The sequence below is a fragment of the Protobothrops mucrosquamatus genome, unplaced genomic scaffold, assembly GCF_001527695.2.
Source record: "Protobothrops mucrosquamatus isolate PMUCROS unplaced genomic scaffold, P.Mucros_1.0 scaffold_92, whole genome shotgun sequence".
NCBI classification, from domain to species: domain Eukaryota; kingdom Metazoa; phylum Chordata; class Lepidosauria; order Squamata; family Viperidae; genus Protobothrops; species Protobothrops mucrosquamatus.
This window is the reverse complement of record NW_015386168.1, coordinates 21,506-43,597: the sequence shown is the minus strand read 5'-3', so window position 1 is coordinate 43,597 and position 22,092 is coordinate 21,506. Positions and strand designations below refer to the sequence as shown.

General features: G+C 39.6%; 1 protein-coding gene across 1 annotated transcript in view; it reads right to left on the bottom strand.

Annotated features, from left to right (window-relative positions):
* The window catches only part of TGFBR3 (transforming growth factor beta receptor 3), a gene marked incomplete at its 5' end in the record, with an annotated part of 85,451 nt that overhangs the window by 45,886 nt on the left and 17,473 nt on the right, over positions 1-22,092 (bottom strand). Inside the window, 1 exon segment of the mRNA XM_029283919.1 lies at positions 21,089-21,226. Within this exon segment, the coding sequence (XP_029139752.1) occupies positions 21,089-21,226 (138 nt within the window).

Genomic DNA, 22,092 nt, shown 5'->3' with positions numbered 1-22,092 from the left:
CTTTAATTAAACTAGTCAATTTGGCCATCTTTCTATATTGTATTTAAGATATTGTTCCACTGCTTCATTGTCATTTATGACCTCCAAGTTCACAAGAAGTTCTAAAGCAACTGAAACATTCAAGTCCGACTCTCGGAAACAGCATTAGAGGATATGAAGTCAACCAACACAGGAAGCTGCCTTACACTGAATTAGAGGACTATCAGTCCATTGATGGGGAGGAGGAATCTTTCTGAGACAGCAAAGCAGGCATTGTGCAACGAAAATGGGCGTTTTCAAGGCCAATCTGATACAAAAACGGCTTTCATACTGTATATAAGCCCAAGCAAGCCAACTGATGCAATGAAATAAAATCCTGAGGCACAATAGCATTTGCAAATGGGACTGCACTGGTCCTGCAAGAAAGAACCTTCTTACTCTTAAAACTGATCTTTGAAAAGTCAGTCAAAGATAGTAGAAAACATTTAAGCTACTATGGAGCAGTTCGTGTAATATCAAATCAATCGCAAAGCTTCTTAAGTGGGAGACACAGATCACAGAGAAATGTTTCTGTAGCTTAAGGTTAAGCTACATGTGCTTAAGGTTAATGGAATTTGATCTTTTGGATCACTACCACGGCTAGCCAGCGTCATTTAGGTAAATCTTGGATGGTATGAACAGGTAGACTAACCGCTTAGCTAAATCAGGAAGTGAAATGATCCCAAAGCACTAGAAACTAATACACCCTGGAAAACTGCCTAACTCTTGACAATTAACTTTTATGGGCTTATGTATTGGAGCCAAAAAAAATCAACATGAGAATCCTCATTAGCATTGCATTTAATAGTTATGGATATCAATGAATAGTGCAAGACATGTACACTATTTTAAAACAGATGTCAGCAGCACATGTGTTCTTAATCAAATTAAATCCTATCTCGGAGGGATAAAAATCGGAAAATTGATAACTTGTCTTTCATGTTGTCAAATCTCATAGAACGGAGGATTGCATCATAGGAAACTTATTCTGGTGGGAAAGAAGGAAAGGATCTGTTTGAGAAATGCGCACAACAATAGAGTGAAATAGAGTAATGTGATTATTTCCATAGGACACTTTTTTTCTTAAATACTGTGACCAATGACTTGTCATGGTGATTTTGAACATCACCCGGACTCAATAGAGCTTTGTTTCAAACAACAACATGTTGCAAATAGATACTTTTGGATGACTAAGTGGAAACATACGCATACTCTTAAACAGTGACTGTGGGCAGGGTACATAGTAGTAATCAAGAATGTATAAAAAGGTCTCAGGGACCACCAGGAGTCCTTAGAGTAGACCATACTTTGACAATCACTGACCTAGATCATCCAAGCAGAAGAAATTGTGTGGCGTTCTATCCGTTTTTGTTGGAATAGTACTACTATTGCTGCTGTAGTTGTTGTTATTGTTGTTGTTGTTGTTGTTATTGATCATCGCACAGTCAGCCAGATGTTCAGACTGGATTTGGCATTTTTGTCTACCTATCGAGTCCTTACCAAGGACCTGGGATAGGCAGATGTGGATGTTTGATGGTATTACAGATATCGTCGCAGGATGGAAGCAGTTCCTAGTAAGGCTGCCTTTTGCAATTGACTAATGGCGAATTTGTCAATGCCAATGGTGTTCAAGTGGTGCTCCAGTTGTTTTGGGATTGCACCCAAGGCGCCTATTACAATTGGTACTACCCTTGCTTGCTTTGCCACAGTCTTTCTATTTCTATTTGTAGGTCTTTGTATTTTGTTATTTTCTCCAATTCTTTCTTGTCTATTCTGCTGTCTCCAGGCACTTCCATGTCCACTACCCAGACTTTTTTGTCTTTCTTATCGACAATTAAGTCCGGGGTTTGTTTTTGTTTACTACTACTACTACTACTACTACTACTACTACTACTACTACTACTACTACTATTATTATTATTATTATTATTATTATTATTATTATTATTATTATTTTAGTTGTAAAACCAGGCAATGTACAAGGCAATAATTAGACCACAAATAAAAGAAACAAGACAGAATTAAAAGAAAACACAGATCATGTTTCTATATCAACCCTAAAATTTACCCCAATCAGATCCACACTGTTTATTTGGTTTTAGTATCCAAGCAATTCCATAAGTTCAATAGTAACTGCCAATTTCTATTGTCCATTAACATGTGTGAAAATGCTCTATTTGTTAAAGATCCAGAATATTCAAAAACTAACAAGTCAACTATTAAAAGAAAAGAAACTGTAAACAAAATGTATCCTTTGCACATTTACCAATCAGTTTAAACCATTTGCCATATTTAATGGATACTTTACAGAAGGTGTTTGCATGAGGGATCAACCCAACATCCGTGTCTCCACAAAACTAAAAGTACCCAGAACTGTGGTTATCCTTTCCCTCCTATATGGATGTGAATCTTGAACTCACATCAAAGGCACATCAAACAACTGGAAAAAAATCACATGCACACTTTCCACTTTATCCATGGCATGTTTTGGCAAGACAATGTCTCTCAATCTGGAGGTCTTTGATTGGGCAAAGTCCACCAGCATTGAGCCCTGATTATCAGAACCCAGATGAGATGGGTGGGACATGTTATCAGAATGGATGACTGCCATATGTCTCACTGATTGGTCTATATCAGGGGTAGGCAACCTTGGCTCTTTTATGACTCGTGGACTTCAACTCCCAGAATTCCTGAGCCAGCATAGCTGGCATAGCTGGCTCAGGAATTCTGGGAGTTGAAGTCCACGAGTCATAAAAGAGCCAAGGTTGCCTACCCCTGGTCTATATCTATATAGACCAGGGGTGTCTGGGAAAAGACCTCAAGGTTAACCACGCAAGCGCTATAGAGATACTGTGAAAGAAACCTTATGCTACTGTGACGTTCAGTCAAAGCAACTAGAAGCTGCAGCTGCTGACAGAACCTGCTGGTTGGTCCTAGGCCAGTGATGGCGAACCTTTTAGAGACCGAGTGCCCAAACTACAACCCAAAACCCACTTATTTATCGCCGGGTGCCAGGTGGGCATGGCCCACTGAGTGGGCATGGCTGTGGTGGTCATGGCAGACTGGGTGGGTGTGGCCAAGGTGGGCAGGGTCATTTCAATGTTGCTCGTGCGGAGGGGTGCCTGTGGGGACCAGGCAAGGTTGGGGGAGATCCAGGGGGTCTGTGGCAGGTGGGGCAGTGGGCAGGAGGCTCATTCTGCGGGGTGAGCGAGGCAAGGCGAGGCAGGGCGGAGGTGCCATTGTCGCAGGGCAAGGCGAGGCAGGGGCCGGGGTGGCTGCTGCCTGACACCATCAGCCCCCGCACACAGAGGCCAGCGAGCGCATGGGGGCCGACAGTGTCTGTCAGCAGCCACAGCCTGCCGGCCCCTCGACCGGCGCACTCTGGGGCTCCGCAGCCCGCCGCCAGCAGTTCAGAGAAGCCACCTCTGAGCTGGACAGCGGGCCGACAACTGAAGAGGCGATGCAGTGGGTCGTGCCCAGGAAAAGTAGAGCATGCGAGGCCAGGAGGGATGGGACAGGGCGGAGGGAAACCAGCCATGCTGGGATGCATCCGGCCACATGGGACCTCGGCGAGTTAGCGGGTGGCTGGTTGAAGAGGGACGGTTGCCATCTCTGGGGCATGGCGCGCGTGCCCACAGAGAGGCTCTGAGTGCCACCTCTGGCACACGTGCCATAGGTTCGCCACCACTGTCCTAGGCTATAAAGACAGGTGCCATCAAAAACAAATAGAAAATAATGAGCAGTATCACATAATAACAGCCCAGATACTACAACAGACGTCCAGTGCTTCCATTGTGCTAGATCTGTGGTTCCACACTGGGACCGCAGAGCCACCTCCATGTCCACAAATGAATTGCACAATCAACTGTCTTCTTTGAACCTGAAGGACAACCACATATCTTACAAAAGGGAGTATAGTATCTGCTGGAGAGATATAGTATATCCAGACTAGTCAAGACACAACCTTTAAAACAAGAGTGTATTTAGGTCGAGCAAATCACAACAAGCAATATAACAACCATTCTCTCTTTACTAGATTATATTTTTAAAATACAAATTAAATCTGCTTCAGGTCTCAACGAGCTTTTTTGATGGTCATGTGACTACATTACACCATTTCATTTTTAAAAAGAAATTATACTCATTGCAGTGGTTCATATATAAATTTTACTAGAGGACTATAAAAGAATAATCAGATTTGTATAAAAGGGGAGCCCCAAATGTCATTAATCTACATTTCAGCAAACTTTATTCTGTCCATTCATCACCTGATAGTCTCAACACATCTTCCTTACGTTTGGCAATCTGCAGTATTAATAAAACAAATCTCAGTTTAACAAGAGATGCTTGTAACTGGTGCTGCAGTTTTCATGGGATATGGAATATTTTTAATTGAAGTTACTAGATTATTTTTGAGGGAGCAAAAATATTTACTCTCAATTCACATGTTGTGCTGTGCTAGTTTGCAACACACCATAGCAACTCCTGGACTTGTGCCCTTTCCCCCCCATATACATAAAAGATGCCATTGCATGTGCATGCGCATTTGCATGCATGCACAAATATATCTACATAAAACATACAAGTCAGCCTTATTTTTAAAGTGTGAGGATTTGATTGTGTGAGGCAATATCCTGCATCTGTTCGGTTCTGATTCTTATTTTTCATGTTTCATAGCTCGCCCTATAAAAGGCCTCTTCCATTGCAAAAATGGAGAGGGAAAACTGATGCATATAAGTTTATCCCACATCTTCATTTCTGTTGTTCTGGTAATGTTTTAAGAAGACGTTAACAGGAATGGAGAGCTGAATCATGGGATAATCTCAGGTTGGAGCCAGGAACCCCCATTTCTCATCCCCAGAAATAAAGCAAAGAACCAAAGTGCAGGATACACTAAAACAGTGATGGCGAACCTTTTAGAGACCGAGTGCCCAAAAACTGCCCCCCACCTCCGTCCCCGCTCCGCCCTGCCCACTGGGCCACCCACCACCTCCACGACCCGCCACAGATCACCCAGGCAGCCCATGACCTCCGCCCATGCCCCGCAGCATCATCTGCGCGCAACGGGGCACAAGGGTGGAGTCTTGTTCCCGCTGCCCAGCTACCATGTCCTTGGCTCTGCTGCTTCGTGTGGGCCGCACCCAGGGGCAACTCTCCTCCAGGGGGGCTGCTGGTGAGGAGGGGACCATGGGAGGAGGTGGGGCTGGGGAGACAGTGCGTGTGCCCACAGAGAGGGCTCCGAGTGCTGCCCGTGCCGTAGGTTCGCCACCACTGCACTAAAACCTTATCCTAAAACAGGAAAACTGATTTAAAGCCCTTCCTGTTAAAAACAACCAGTATCCAATTAATACTGCCCAGGAACCCTTTATTACCTAGAAAGTTATTTGAATCTTCAGTCCTGATAGTTTGCTAGTGTTCAGACAAAATAACATCAAACAGTCTGAAGGAAACTACTTAATGAGCCAATCATCTATTCAAAGCCTTTAGATTTTGCAAGATTTCTAAAGTGTTAAACCAACAGCATAAATGCATCAAAAAAACCATACTTCAGTGCGTAGGCTAAGTACATACTCTTCGTATGTGGCCCCATCAAAATAAAACAGCCACACTGCCCTTCTAAGGCTACGAAATGGGGAAAAAAACCACTGTCTGGTCAGTCAACACATTGCTACGCTGCAGTTTCCAACTTTTGAATAAAATAATTCTAATTAAGCTTTAACATGACTGCCTAATTTACAAATAAAGTCTGGAATCAAGTGACAGAGGCAAGAGCAAAGAAGGCTTCTGCTGTGCCTGCCAGGTCTCAAAAGTTTTACTATGAGGGCTTAAGGCTACATTAAATGAGCCAAGCATGTTATTTTCTTTGGATCGTGTTCAAGAAACTCTTCCAGAGAGGGAAAGAAAAGGCAGCCGTCACTTGGGTTTCACTACTTTTCATCAGATATTAACTGCTTCCTCAATAGGACTGATGTCTTCCAGAAGAGTTAGGGCTGCTCTGGAAATCTCCAGGATGTGAAAGTACATCTGGCTTGAGAAGGTAACTTTTGAGGCTAACAACTGGACTTGCCTGAAATGGGATGAAGGACATAAGGTTGGGCTGCGTCACCATACACAAAGCGCCAAGCTGAATGGAAAGCAAGGTGGGAACTGGGTAATCCCACAGGTCTCCAAGAGGAGCATTTTTATGACCAATATAGATAAAAGTATTTGATCATTCCCTGTTCAGTTGTGGGTTTGCACTCAAGAACAACCACTGAAGATTGATTCACTAAGAGTTAAGGAACTGACTCAGAAAGATTTGCACTATTTGTGTGTAGGGGTATATGTGTGGCGATGTGTGTGTGTGTGTGTGTGTGTGTTTGTGGGTGGGTGAGTGGGTGAGTAGGTGTGCTTTGAGTCCTGGACAAGTTACTGCAGCTTTCTTGGGAAGAAGTAGTTTGCCATTGCCTTCTTCCTGGGGCTGAGAAAGGGGAACTGGTCCAAGGTCACCCAGCTGCCTTCCTACTTAAGGCAGGGCTAGAACTCCCAGGTATTAACCTGGTGTCTTAACCACTATATCAAACTGGCACTCGTGCAAAACTATAAAAAAATAGTAATTCCTTTTCTGAATGATGGGTGTAGCCCGCCTGAACTTTGTTGAGTTTTCATTCTGAAGCCGGATGTACAGTAATCACTATAATGACTATGTCAGCAGTTATTTTCCTCACTTATTCCCAGTACTTAGTTCCTCTTTGTGGCAAACAAACTCTTGTCCGTTGCTTGTCTGACAGAGCAGAGGAAAATATCCTAACTAATATCCCATATTAGTTAATATCCCTCTAATTATTTGCAATATACCTCATCAGTATGCGTTTATGTGTAAGCATGTAACTGCTGCAAACAAATGCTAATAATCTATGGAGAAAGGGAATTATGCTTGCTAACTGGAACACTAATTTGTCTAGTTCCACAAGACCCTAGGTTGTCTATAAAATAAATCAGAAAGTTATGCACACTATTTGTCGGATGATTACTTGCCCAGCCAACTGGCTAGCTAACAACTCCCCTGCCAAAGCCTATAGTTATGAAATGTCTGCCTATCACTGTGACAAACTTCACCTGTCACCATTTGGCCTTCATTTTTATAAACAAGCATGTAATGAAGCTAAGAAATGTAAGTTCACAACTATTGTGAACTTTATACACAGGGAGCTCTATATAAGGGTCTGTTCCAACATATTCTCTGGTCTTCTGCAGTGACCTTGTTCACTCTTCTCAGAACAATGACTTGGCTTAGGGCACTTTTCCTTCCCAAACAAGGCATTCTAACTACGATGAGAAATTATCTTAATCCTAGAACTTGGGCTAGTTTTTAAAAATATTCATCCTTTGGGAAGAATGAAATCCCTTAAGTAAGATTAACTCTGAAGTTTAACCCTGCTGTTTTCTCTACCCCAAATAGTCTCCTGATTTGGTCCTTAGAGGGCCACACACATATCCCACCTAGAAAGTTGGCCTTCAGATGGAATCTTCCCAGTGACCATGATCTGAAAGAAAAACTGAAGTTTGAAATACTTTACCCTTTTCACCTAGTGAAACCCTGTCAGAGCCCTAGTATCTTTAGACATCTTAGTGTCTATTAAAAATAAAAGCTGATGTTCTGCACAGATTCTTTACTTAAGTAGGGCTTTAATGCTAGAGAGTTTGTATGTCTCTCTCTGTGTGTATCAACATATACATAGATAGACATACATGTATAATGTTCTTTACACCTCTGATCTTGAGTTCAATTCTTAATTGTGTTGAATTAATTGTTCTAAGTGGCTTTTATAACATGTTTTCATCATGGGTTTTATGGTACGCTGCTTGGAGTAATCATGTGTGAAATGGATGGCCATATAAAGTTGATAAATACAGGTAGTCCTTGATTTACAACAGTTCATTTAGTGCCCATTCAAAGTTACAACAGCACTGAAAAAGTGATTTATGATGATTTATCACCCTTATGACCACTGCAGCATTCCCATGGTCACGTGATCAAAATTCAGATGCAATTGGCTCATATTTATGACGGTTGCAGTGTCTCCCGGGGTCGTGTGATCAACCTTTGCGATCTTCTGACAAACAAAGTCATTGGGGAAGCCAGATTCACTTAACAAACCTGTTACTAATTTAACAACTGCAGTGATTCACTTCACAACTGTGGCAAGAAAGGTTGCAAAATGGGGCAAAACTCACTTAACAAATGTCTCACTTAGTAGCCAAAATTGTGGGTCAATTGTGATTGTAAGTCGACGACTACCTGTAAAGTATCTGACAAGCTGAAGAACCAACCGAACCAGTGGTTTGGACTGAATATGATTCCCAATAGTTCCTTACTGCAGATCTGACCATCTGCATTGGCAAATCACCGATATGTACAAACTGCCAGACAGACTTTCTGCTGTATGTTAGGCCTTTAGCAAAGCACTTTATTATGTGCCAAAACACCCCAGATGAAGACAGTCCACATATTTTCACACCAAGTACACAACACAAACCATTTGCTTTGGATCCCAATCTGAATTATAAATGAAATGTTTTAGCCTTGTTTTTGTCCTCGATTCAGGTCATGGCCCGTTCTTCATCGAGTAAAACATGCCATATGTTGAATTCTGTACACTATTTGTCTTTTGCCTGCCTTACAGCCTCTATTAGCCAGTGGTCATCATGTGTGCATAATTTAGGATTAAACGTTTGTGTCAATCTAAATCCTATCAGTTGGAGGGGCAAATGGCTGCTTTGGGGGGGGGAATTGGAAGTATTTACATCTCCATCACAAACAATATATGGCTACCACAAACACCTGCATATGGTTGATAATTACATCTTGTAAAATAGCAACCGTAAAGAGGTAGCATGGGTTGGGATAATTAATTTACAAAATCCTAATTCAGTGAATTAGCAAAGGGGTCATCCAAGGACTCTGTAGTGGAAGATCAGACAAGTCGGATCTCGTCTGGCAGATCAGTGGGAAAGTTAATGTCCAATAAAACTAATTTTCCCCTTTCATTTAAGAATGACTAATCTTGGAGTGGGAGTGGGGATCTTTTTATCATAAAGCATTCTAATCTCTCTGTTAAGTGTTGAAGAGAGTGAAAACGTTATTCAGGGCACTTTAGGAATTAACATCTTTCACTTATTGAATTTTACACAATTTGGAGGTTTTTCCTTTCTTTTATAACAGACATTATTTGTTTGGTGGTGAGCAGAATAGGTACACCTATTAAGGCAGCAGAGGGGAAGAAAAGTGTACTAAAATAGAAACACTCGTCAAGCTGGTTAGTCCATGATCAAATGAGCCCTGGCCACTAGATTTAATGGTGTCTACCCTTCTTTGTGTTTAATATGTAGACATTATTTTTATGAGATTATAAATATTCATTCTGTCCATGAATACATTATCTGTCAAAAGCCTTTCCCTTGAAACATGCAGAGTTTTGATAAATAAGTGACTAAAATAGAATTATAGTCCTATTCTCTCATTAATATGGACAAAACAATGTATGCTCTGGCAGTTTCAGTTGTTATTAGATATTTCAATTCTGCCGATCCATTTTTATACCTTGATAGTGAATTTCCTTTTTTTTATCCCATTTGTTTTGGCGTTACTAGAATTTAACAAACATTTCTCTTCCTTTCTTTTGGTATGGAATGTCACTTCAATTTCATTTGTAATGCAGCAGAAGAAAAAACTAAAAGTTTGCATAGTGCCAAACCTATTTTTAAAAGCAAGCTAATCTTTGCTTCTTAAGATATACTAAAATAAAGCATGTTTTAAGTGGCATTTAATATATCTCTGCTGAAAGCAAAAGATTTTTTAAGCAGATGGAACAAGAAAGGGAAGTATTTTTTTCTTCTTCATGTTAACAGGGCCTCAGTTACATCACTGTCTTTGGGATGGGATTCTGCCAAAACATTTATTTGAGGTCATACTGCAATGCATATGCTTCTTATAAAAGAAGAAACAATTATTTAAACTTAAATCCCTAGGGAAGAAAAAAAAGGAAATATGCACTTTATGCATCCCTTCCAGTACCTTTATCAACAATGATCGGTGGTCCCCGCTTATTATGAACTTAAGCTTTCTGAAACAGAGCTTTTAATACAATGACTCGAACAACCGCTTTTAATACAATCAGTCAATCAGCCATTCTCCAAATTGTCAATTTGGAGAATACAAAGCCTACTTTAAAGATGCTTAGGACATTGCAACAATTTCAAATGGGAAATGGAAGAATTTGTCAAATAATGGCTTTCAGACTCAGACATGTTAAGTAACATCAGGCTGTATCTTCATTGAGGTAGACATGAGAAAATATACTGATTTTGTGATCTATTCATTTTTTACATCTAAATTGTTCAATTCTTCGTCAATAGTTTAGCCTTTTTTTTTTTTTTTACAGAATGTGAGTTAATCAGAAAATACAAAAAAACAGGAAAGGTTCCATGAACTGATTGTTTCCCACTTGACAGGCACAAATTTGTGTGGGGTGGATGGGTGGGTGGGAATGTGTTTTGGCTATATTTTAGTGTGTAGCAATAGCAATAGCACTTAAGACTTATATACCGCTTCACAGTTATTTACACCCCACTCTAAGCGGTTTACAGAGTCAACACATTGTCCCCAACAATCTGGGTCCTCATTTCCCCAACCTCGGAAGGATGTAAGGCTGAGTCAACCTTGAGCCGGTGAGAATCAAACTGCTGACAATTGGCAGAATTAGCCTACAATACTGCATTCCAATCACTGCTCCACCATGGCTCTTATTGTATTGGAAATAAATACTGCAGCTTTTCCAAATATTCTTTAGTTTAACGAAGTAATCATTACAGTTGTTTGAGAGCTGAGTAAGGATTCAATTATGGATTTTAATCTTAATGTAATGTTAAGCTTTTAACATCTACTTTGGCCAATATATTGCAGCTCTTTCTGCTATTGTACACTAATTATTGAACATACCGTATTGTTCGAGGTCGCCAAGTCCTGACAATATTTAATTCTTAATTAAACCACTTCGCTATAGTGAAAATAAGACAGGATTCGTCATCCTCTTTCTCTCTCCTTTTTAATCTGGTTGAATACTTTAACATAATTGCATGGGAAAGCCAGAGTAAACAATTCAGCTCCAAGCAGATGATGAGTTATGTTTTATATTGTAGATAAACTAGAATGTTTTATTCCTAATTTCAGTTCATTAGCATTGCGTCAGATATCTGCCAGAGTTCATATCACTAGTTCACAAAAAATGATTCTAACAAGTACAAGGATTAGGGTTTTAGAATATATCACATTCTTTATTTATCTTGGTGTAAGTATATCCAGGAACCTTTCAGAACTGGTAAATTGGAATGTAACTCTTGCTTTGAAATATATACAAGAAAGTCTATAGTTTCTTTGACTGTTTAGGAAAACATAAATGTGATCAAGAAGACTACAAGCTCCCCAACACTCTTTGAACCATGAACAATGTTTGCATTTAATTTAAATTTCAGGAAAATCTGTAAATAGTTCTTTACCTGAAGGATTTGTGAGAGGCCAGTTGCCATTGTTCATAGTTTGTTTGTTTATTTGATTGACATCTCACCTTTCATTCAGGAGCACAAAGCAGCATACAGAGTTCTCTCCGTCTATTTTACCCCACAGCAACATCCTGGGAAGTGGGCTAAGTAGAGAGAGAGTAACTGGTCCAAATTCATCCAGGGAGGTGTTCAGCTGGAAGAGTAGACTAGGAAATGCCCCTCCCCCACCCCATCAATAGTCCAACTCTTTAACCACGACACCATGTAGCTTTACTGTATAATAGAGATACACTGGCACTTACACAACATATGTCAAGAAACTTTAACGTTGATTCCCAATGGAAAGCCAAATGGGTCGCTGAATGCCCACGCACAGATAGTCGTATAAATGACCCCACCAAAAAAAAAGGCTTCGAACTACCAGGTCAGTAATGGACAACCTTGAATAGCACACCTGGAATACTACATCCAGTTTTGGTCACTACATTACAAAAAGATGTTGAGACTCTAGAAAGAATGCAAAGAGCAACTAAGATGATTAAAGGTCTGGAGACTAAAACGTATGAAGAACTGTTGCAGGATTTGGGTATGGCCAGTCTAGAGAAAAGAAGGACTAGGGGGGACATGATAGCAGTTTTCCAGTATTTGAGAGGCTGCCACAAGGAGAAGGGGGTCAATTTATTTTCCAAAGCACTAGAAGACAAGACAAGAAACAATGGATGGAAACTAATCAAGGAAAGAAGCAACCTGGAATTAAGGAGAAACTTCCTAACAGTGAGGACAATCAATCAGTGGAACAGCTTGCCTTCAGATGTTGTGGGTGCTTCATCACTGGAGGTTTTTAACAAAAGACTGGACAGCCATTTGTCTGAATTGGTATAAGAGGTTCTCCTGCTTGAGCAGGGAGCTGGACTAGAAGACCTCCAAGGTCCCTTCCAACTCTATTCTGATTGATTGATTGATTGATTAAACATCTTTATCTAATAAATGCCTTGAATAGTCTTTCCAGCAGCTCTGCAAAGCTTTAAGCTCTCCCTACCCAGCAAAGCCAGGTCACCTTGAACAGAACTGGTTATCTGGTTATCTGCAGACACAATGAAAGCAGAAAATAATCGAGGCAAACCTTGATAAAAGTTTTTACCAAGTTCAATCAGATTTATTATTTTTTTCTCCTCTAGCAATGCTTTAGGCATCTTTTCTACTATTTCATCTCCTGGAATTCCTCTGAAAACTAGGGGGTGGGGGGGATGTTGCTGGGTAGAGTTCTCTGGGATTCACACAAAGAGACATTCCATACCACCAAGAATATGACTTTTTAATAGTTAGGCTACTTATCTGAAAGTTGATCTTTACACAAACAAAAAAAAGGCCTCTTAATTTAGATTAGCTATAATACTGAAAATACATTCCTAGAATCACAAAGTGGTCAGATGTTCTGTTTTTATATTCTGCGCCTTTTGTATGAAGCTTTGGTGGGTGAAACCAATACTAATAAAACAGCTGAGCTTGTACTTGTATTTCCATTAGAGAATTGGTCGTAAGGTACTCTGAAGATTTTCAGGAGGAAAATGTGTGCTTCTCTGTTATATGCTTGAATGTAAATCTTTCAGATACCATATTTCTGTTTACTTGAATACCTTATTTTTCTTTAATGTCTTTGTCTTATGGATTGTAGATAGCTCTTTTCAGCTACAACATAATGCCGATATAAATGCACTGAATTGGAATGCCAGCTGAATTAGAACAGTTGGGATATCTATACAACTGCTTTGCATGTTATCACCAAGGAGAACCAGCTACTGGGATAAAAAGAAGTAGTAAGTGATAGCTGCTTTCAGAGTGAAATTTCAACACTAAAACAGATAAATTAATTTCAAGATTTTACATCAATTTCTATGCAAGATTCTATTATCAGTTTCTAAAAGTGTAGCTACGTTAATCTGTTGCACTATAAAGAACAGTCTGGTCGTTGTATAAAGATGAATAAGGTTTAAAGGTCTTTAAGATGTTGTAAGATTCTTTGAGGTTTCTAGATCAATTACAGTGGAATAAAGGAATACCTCTAATATGTTAAGAACGTGCACTATAATACGCACAAAATCTATTGAAATAAGAATGATGTAATATGCCCTAAGAAACCAGACAAATTGATTTGCATAGATTCTACCTAAATAAAGGCTATGAAAGTAATATAGAGAATCCAAATATATTCCATTGCTTTTCTGTTTCCCATTCTAGATTATAGCACAGGTACCATGTTGTAAAACTGTGTATTTATGGAAACCGTTTCTATTAAACTAGTAGGCAGTAAGGCAGGTGAAATTCATTTCAGACAGGGATTTGTCTATGCCTCAGAATTAGAGTGTGACAGACCGAGGAATCAATATTCTTGACTGTATGGTTGTTTATGTTTCTTTCTAGTCTGTTTCAAAAACTGTGCAGACTTACAAAAATACACCCTTGTAAGTGCATCAAGGACATATTCAGGCTGAATTATTTAGTAAACTAGAAAGTACAGATCACATAACAAAGTCCCATGGGATGCACCGATTATGATTTTTCATTACTTTCATTTTTTTCCTGTCCTTTTATTTTTCTTGATGTATTCATCTTAACCATTATATATAATTAATTAAGTGGTCAATCTAACTAACCCCCACTTCCAGTCCAAAGAAAAAGACAACCAGGCAACTATTACTTGGTAGATAAAAGAGTAGCAGATCTGTTGATTTTCTATTTAAAATACAAAAAAAATGAGATTATGGAAGCTGAAGACTAAATAGCCGAAAGAACTGGGATAGCTGCTTTATCAACACTGACCATTATTACAGATAATTTATCAAATGCTAACTTAATACAGAGTGTATGTAACACTGGTGAATTTATTCTAGTATAGGGGTCCCCAACCCTGGGGCCTATTAGGAACTGGGCCACGCAGGTGGCATGCACGCACGTGAAGCTCCCCTCACATGAGCAGCGGACATCTTACACTCTCGTGCAAACCTCCCCTCAGTGATCAGCATCTGCTTGCGTTCACACGCAAAGTTCTCTAGCTCACCTATCACTCACAAGGAACTATCCCCTCTCCACCCCACTGCCAGGCTGCCAAGCCAGAAAGGCTGGGGACCACTGTTCTAGTATGAAACATAAAAAGAATATTGCAATAAATGTATATAAACACTTGTTTTTACTTCTATGTATACATAGTATTCTGCACACATATGTTAGCACTGCACATCATTATTATTATAACTGAACACATAGTTCAAACCTAATGGTCAATTTGGAGAATACAAAGCCTATTTTAAAGTTGCTTAGGATAGTGCAACACTTTCAAAGCATCCAAAACCATGTAAATGTTGATGAAATAAATAGATAACAACAGAAAAGGTGTTAGGTATTAAATGCTGCTTTCAAATGTAATCTAAAATTGTGGAACTTACATATAAGAGCAGTAAGAGCCAAGTCATTTAATTTCATGATTTTACCACCACAACTTTCTCCCAATTCTACCTCATTACTGCATGCAGGTTTAATTCCTCTGAGCCTAGAATATATCCTCAATTTAAAATACATACAGGAAGGCATATTCATTGCCTTCCATTTGCTGGTAAATATTCAAAATATATTTGGCAGCCTAAAATAACTATATTACTTCCAAATATTCTTAAAGAACCTCAGACTGGAGAAGCAGGGGGGGAAAAAATCAGCTGCGTCATTAATTATACAAAACTTGAAATAATTATTTTTGACTACATATACAGGTTTAAAAATCCCATAATTAAACTTTAGTAAAGTTGCCCTTCTCTTATTTTATTTTTTTCCCTCTTGGAACACAGCAGGTCACTATGTACCTGTGTTTTATCAGCCCAACTTCAAGGAGACTAGCTAACCTAGCTTGTTCCTCTCCTCGACCTCCTGTTCAGTTCACATCTGGATTGGCTTAACAAGTAATTGGAAATGAAGCCTCCTGATTTCCCGTTAAATACTAGGCACAGGAAAAGAAATAACACTTGTTTTTCAGTGAGCTTTGACCATCATCCAAAATCTAGCACAAACCAAAGAGCTGCCTGCGGTTTGATGGCAGCCACCCAACATTTCTGAAACCCATTCTTGGGGGAAGGGAGCACATCAGAAGTAATGACACAGGTTTGCCTTTTACGAAATGCAAGCGGGACTTTTTAAATTACCCACATTAAGCTGGGTAACTATCCTGTCATTGTAGATGCATGTTTTACATCTTCAGATATATAAGCCATTTCTTTAAACTCGTGGGATTACTTTGTAAAAGAAGCTTGTGCCCCTCAGCATTTTCAGATGCATGCGATCTTATAAAAAATCAATACTGGTATGAAAGGAAATAAAATGTTTTCTAGAGAGCAGACTCAGAGCTGTACATTGTGCATAAGGAAGCGCTGTACCTGCAGGATACCTTTTTGCTTCAACAGGTGTGGCTCTGCTTATGAACTCTGGACTAAAGGTTAGTTCACATGAGGAGAAACTTGCAGCAACTACATCAGTGGTTCTCAACCTTTTTAATGCCGCGACCCCAACCGGTCGTACGTTGAGGACTAAACCGGTCGTAAGTCGAGGACTAAACCGGTCATAAGTCAAGGACTAAACCGGTCGTAAGTCGAGGACTACCCAACCGGTCGTAAGTCGAGGACTTTCCCTGCCCAGGAGCACTGCACATGCGTGGTTCTGCCCCCTGCGCCGGCCGAGGCGTAGCTGGCAAGCGGCAGAGACGGAGCAGGCCGACCACCGGCTGGCCCAGCCCAAGGGAGGTAAGGCACCCGCTGGAAAAGGGGAAAAAATGGCGGACAAAAAAATGGCGGACAGCCTTACTTGGCGACCCCCGTGAAATGGTCAATCGACCCCAAATGGGGTCCCGACCCACAGGTTGAGAACCACTGAACTACATTGTGCCCACAAAAAAAAAAAATCCATTGTGGCCCAAACTGTTTAACATAGTAATCTATTACACATGATCTTAATTGACTATTTAAACCTAGAATGCCATACAACCACAGAATTAGGGATCTAAGGACGTTTCATTGTAGTTTCCATAACAACCAACTTCAGTTCAGCAGGAAAGATCTGGAGCCGTGAAAGTCAAAGGGCCCACCGCTCGAAGCAAAAGTTTCCACCAGCTGAGCAACACCTGCAAAGGCCACCTCTCTGACACTAAAATAAAACATTAAAAAATGGCCTCCTGCCAACATCTTCATGTGGAAACAAGCTTGAAAAAGAAGGGTGGGAGGAAAAAGGAGAGAGAGGGAGAAATTAGCCAAAGTGGGGGAGGGGGGAATAAACGGTACTATAGTTTGGAGATACTTAAAAGAGAGAGAGAATGAGAAAACCTCCCACCAGTGGGAGTTTTAAGTATCTCTAGATTTAAAAAGCTCTGCTAATAAAACTGCTTTGTACCATAAGCCAGATATCTCACAGACCTTTGAAAACACAGGTGTAATTGTCTAGCTTTTCTCTTCTGTGGATCTCCTTTTAACTGAAACTCCAAAACAGTGCAGGATTTGTGGAGAGTTAAGATGGGAAGGCAGAACATTATCCTTTTCATGAAAATTATTTTTTTCCCTTTCCTAATTGATCCAACTATGAATCTTTAGATCAGGGGTAGGCAACCTTGGCTCTCTGGCTCAGGAATTCTGGGAGTTGAAGTCCACGAGTCATAAAAGGGCCAAGGTTGCCTACCCCTGCTTTAGATTATGCAACTAACAGGATCAATGGGGCCATAAGGACTGAAATTGAAGTATTAATTTGGCCCTCTCTCATTTAAACTGAGTTTGTCTACAAAGTTTGGCCATTGGGGATCAGAAGTCGCAGTGCTGCAAAAGCTGCTGTTCCTAATTAGCATGGCTGAGCAGGGCTGCTAGAAGTTGCAGTTCATCAGAACTAGTTTGATCTAGTGGTGAAGGCACCGGACTAGAGGCCAGGAGACTGTGAGTTCTAGTCATGCTTTAGGCATGAAAGCTGACTAGGTGACTCTCAACCCAACCCACCTCACAGGAGTGTTGTTGTTGAGGGGAAAATAGGAGAAGGAAGGAGCATTGTGCATGTTTACCACCTTGAGTAATAAAGATGGAAAATGAAATCTAACAGCTAACATTACCTATCTCGCTCCTATTATACAGTAATTCTTCACTCATGGAAAAACTTGGGAGAAAAAAATAAATACAATCTAAAGAAGAAATAAAAGGAGCTATAGAAGTTCAAAGGGGGAAAAAAAGTACATGACCATCAAAGAATTGAGAAAAACTCATGATAGTTTTTGGGCAAGATAATTGTGTGTGGAAAGAATGATCTAGCTAGCATGTTCATAAAATCAATCAAAACTAGCTTATTTTTATATACAATTGGAAAGGCATAGGAACTCTTTCTAACTATTTGATCAATTCAGCTGAAGCAGTTATTAAAAAATAATGAGAAGGAAGGGATAAAATCCAGGTGTCTTACTAAAGGGGAGTTTGATTCCTACAAGGCTGCAAAATATGCTTGGTATAATCATGACAACTCCAGTCATAAAACTTTACTGTAGAAAAACCATAAATACCCCGAGTATATGATCCAAGTTTTGCCTTCAAGAGGAATTGAGTTTTAAGACCCAGGAGATTCCATGCTCAGATTAATGTGATATTTGTAGCTCAGGTGCTAGTATCTTATGAAACATAATATTCCATTACATGAATTAATTTACAGCACAGTCTCTACATTTTAACAGAGAGATATATTCCATTAGACATATTGAACTGCAGCTTCCTTTTGATTGTCTTCCAGCTTCTGTTCAATTCACTTTCAAGACTATTTGATGCACAAGTAACTAAAGATAGCAATCTTTCATAGTGATTTATTCCCGCTATTCAATTAGTCCCTCAGTATAGGCGAGCATAATTTATTTGCTAATAAGAAGTTAGAAGCTGGCAAGGGAAGAAGCTACATACCTGCTTTTCAGTGCAAATAGGATTAACCTCTCAAAATATAGTAAATTCAAACTCTCAATGGCATAGATAATGATGGGCAAGCTTCACTCTGCCTATGCACCAACTCTACTTTTGTGAGCTGAACTGATTCCCAGTGAGATTTGGGTGTGCTGCTCATCTTCTACAATCAATCCAGTCAGGCTTGTTTTGGGGCTACATACTGTAAATGTCATCTTGAGAAGCTGCCCTTCTATGTTGCAGCAACCACATTCTGAAACAGCATCCCTAAAGACATTTGTGTCCCTAACCTCAGCTTTGGATTCGGGCAGGGGTGTCCAACCTTGGCAACTTTAAGATTTGTGGACTTCAATTCCCAGAATTCTCCAGGGAGCATACAGGGATACTCTAGATTAGGGTTTCTGGCAGGTCCTTTTACTTTGGGCCCGATATGGACGAACTGGGATTTTTGAAATGTTATTTTCCTTTTTTTTCAATTTATAATTTTGTGAAGCCATTCAGAGTCATCTTTTGGGTTGGGAGGCCTAGGAACTGGGTAAATAAATAATATGCATATGTTTTATAATTCTTTTATTGGATCTTTGTTTTGAAAAAATGCAGCCATTGAAGGGTAAAACAAAATGGGGGTGGGAAAAAGATTGTTTGATCCTCTCCTTTTGGGCTATTTTCTCAGCAAAAAAAGTCCCACTACATATTTTGTCAGGTGATGTAGAGAAAAACATGTTCCACAGCAAGGGTAAATAAAACTGGTGTGATGGGGGGGAGGGAGAGAGATGCTAAATTGGTGGCATGAAAATAAGTTCTCTCTGTTACGAAGGAAGGCATTGGAAAATTTATGTTTCATTCAATTTTACCTTTTTGGCTACAAATACATCATTTTTTCCTTCTTTCTCTCTCACATCTCACTTTGTTATAAATCTCTCTCCACTTATTTGTCATAATTTTACTTCTTATCGAAGGTTCTGTCAACATGTGCCAATCAGGGAAAATTATTAAAACAATAAATACATAAATTCTGACAACCAATTAAGAACCTCTTAAAATCATGTGGTCAGGAAGCAATCTAAGCCAAACCAAAATCATGGTAAACATATGTCACGATTGAGATTCTTTTCTGTTTTTCAATGAATAGAAGGAACCATTTTAATATTTTAATGGACGGTGAATTCAATCTTCCTGTAAGATACAGAAAATGATGTATAGAGAGAGAGGGTAAAAACTGTTCATTCATAACTTTATGCTGGAATTACATCAGTAAATTCCAGATTGAAAGACTATAGCAGGTGGAATTGCCCTTCTCACTCAAGATTATTTAAAAAAGGGAGCCTTTGATGTGGAAAAACATTTCCCTGGATGATTCCACTTCTTCATACAAAATTGTATGACTTCAAGAGAATTAGCCTATGTGATCTTTCTTTTATATCTTAGGGTCACATTCTGTAGAGCTGTGTCTATTCCTCACGTAATTTTTCAGGTTAATAGACCTGATCCAAAATACTTACTATGAGATTTTGATGGATGAGACATCACACTATAGTTTTCTCTACAGAAAAGTAACAATGAAAATTAAGGATTTCTTTTTAAGCAAAAGTGTTGTCCAACAAAACAGAACATTTTATGGACTGGCACATTCATTCACCAAGTCCACCAAAGACTGTCCCCCACTATTTCTAAGCTCAACAACACCAAAAGTATGTATTTTAAAAGCACAGGAAAAAAGCATACTGTGTATCATATTTGGGTAAGTACACACAATAGTTGTTGCAGATTTCTTTAATAGTTTTGCTATTTAAAAAAAACTAAGGAAGATTGATTCCTTACTGGTGACACATTTTTGTAAAACTGTCATACAATATTATATTCATTATTTTGGAAAATGTCCCTCCAGGTGCCAGATGTGACATTTTCCAGAGATTGTTTGGGGCTTGTATAACTCTTGTATAAGGCATTAACAATGTTTGTTTCAGAAATTGGGATGTTAAATAATGAAGTTGTAAGGAGTCATCATCAGACATGATATCACAGCCTAAAAATTCAACCCAAACAACCCGTCTGGTCAGCTTTACTAACAGCACGTCCTGGCCAATGATCAATGTGTAATTTATTAAACAGGTGACCGCTGGACTTTTCCTCAGAAACATGCCATGGTTTCACGCTGGACTTAAGCTTGTGCCTTTACCAAAACCTCAGCTCAAACTTTCTCCTGAGCACAAGGGGCTCAACTCAACAAGAGTTTTGCTGGCAGACCACACAGCAAGCAAGTTTCTTGCTAATTTCCTACAGTCCTCTTGACCTTTGACATTACAGTTACTGCGTCTTCTAAAGCTAGTGATCTGTCAGAGGCGCCATCACTGATCAAAGCACGAAGCCTGCCGTAGTCAATAAGCACACGGTAAGGGCAATCCTATAACCTCCCTCTACCATCACCCATGTTAAACAAAAATTCAAATAAGCTTCCACACGGCCCTTAAGAGATTTTTGCTGAAATTAAAATGTATTTTTCTCTGTCCATATCCATCAGTCGCATATGAAACATTATGAACATTACACAAGATCGGGATATTTCAAATACTTACAATGAAAAGTCTCTGAATCCCCAAAGCAAGTCTTTCTGTTTTCACTTTCCATGTCAGAGGCACAGGAGAGTTCAGGAGGAACACCAATGGTTTCTGATGAATATGCATCGAAGCAATTGGATTCAAATGCAAAACAACCTGTAAGATATAAACAAATAAGTCAAGACACTGGAACTACCACTTGATCCAATTGAGAATAAATTAATAATAATTAGCACTTCTGCTGTAGGCGCTTAATTACTTCAGGAGCCACCTGGTAATTTGCACATAGACTTGCTCACAGATTTGAAATATTTTTTGTATTTTCTATAGAAAGAGTGAGGCTAAATCTCCAAGTCAACAGCGCTTAAGGATTACTTAACTGATGAACGAAATGTCAAGACTAGCATCATTTGGCATGCTCATGTCTTTTCCAGGCAAGAAGATAGAAACAGAAAAATGTGGAAGAATTAATACCTTCTTTGTGTTTTCCTCTCTCCAGCCCTCCTCCTCCCAACAGTGGCAAGATTGGACATGCAAGTAAGGCAATGTGAAGAGCAACGGGATGGAAGCAAAGGATGTGCTACTCTCAGGGAGAGGCCCCTGAAGGCATCTTGCCAAATAAAAATGCACCATGCCCCCAAAACATGGAATTTTCTCAGTTATAGGCAGAAGTGGGGGGCATGAAGGTGGGAAGGTACACTTAAGAACACATTTAGCTCATGACCGAGTTAAAAATTGAAACTGAAACTTCAAAATCATAGTTTTTACACGCTAGGCATAGTTCTCCTCAAGGACCAGGGCTGGCAAGAACATCCTTATTTGAAACCACTCAATCTGCTAATTAAAATGAGCAGCAATAGTAGAGACACTAACACCTTAATCTTAAGCCCTTTGACATAGTAAAGTAGGACTTAAAAGGGGGGCATTGTCTTATGTCATGCAAATGTCAATAACATAATATGATGAAAAAGAGGGGGAAAGAACAAGCAATACAACATTCTGAAAACATGTCAGACTCTACA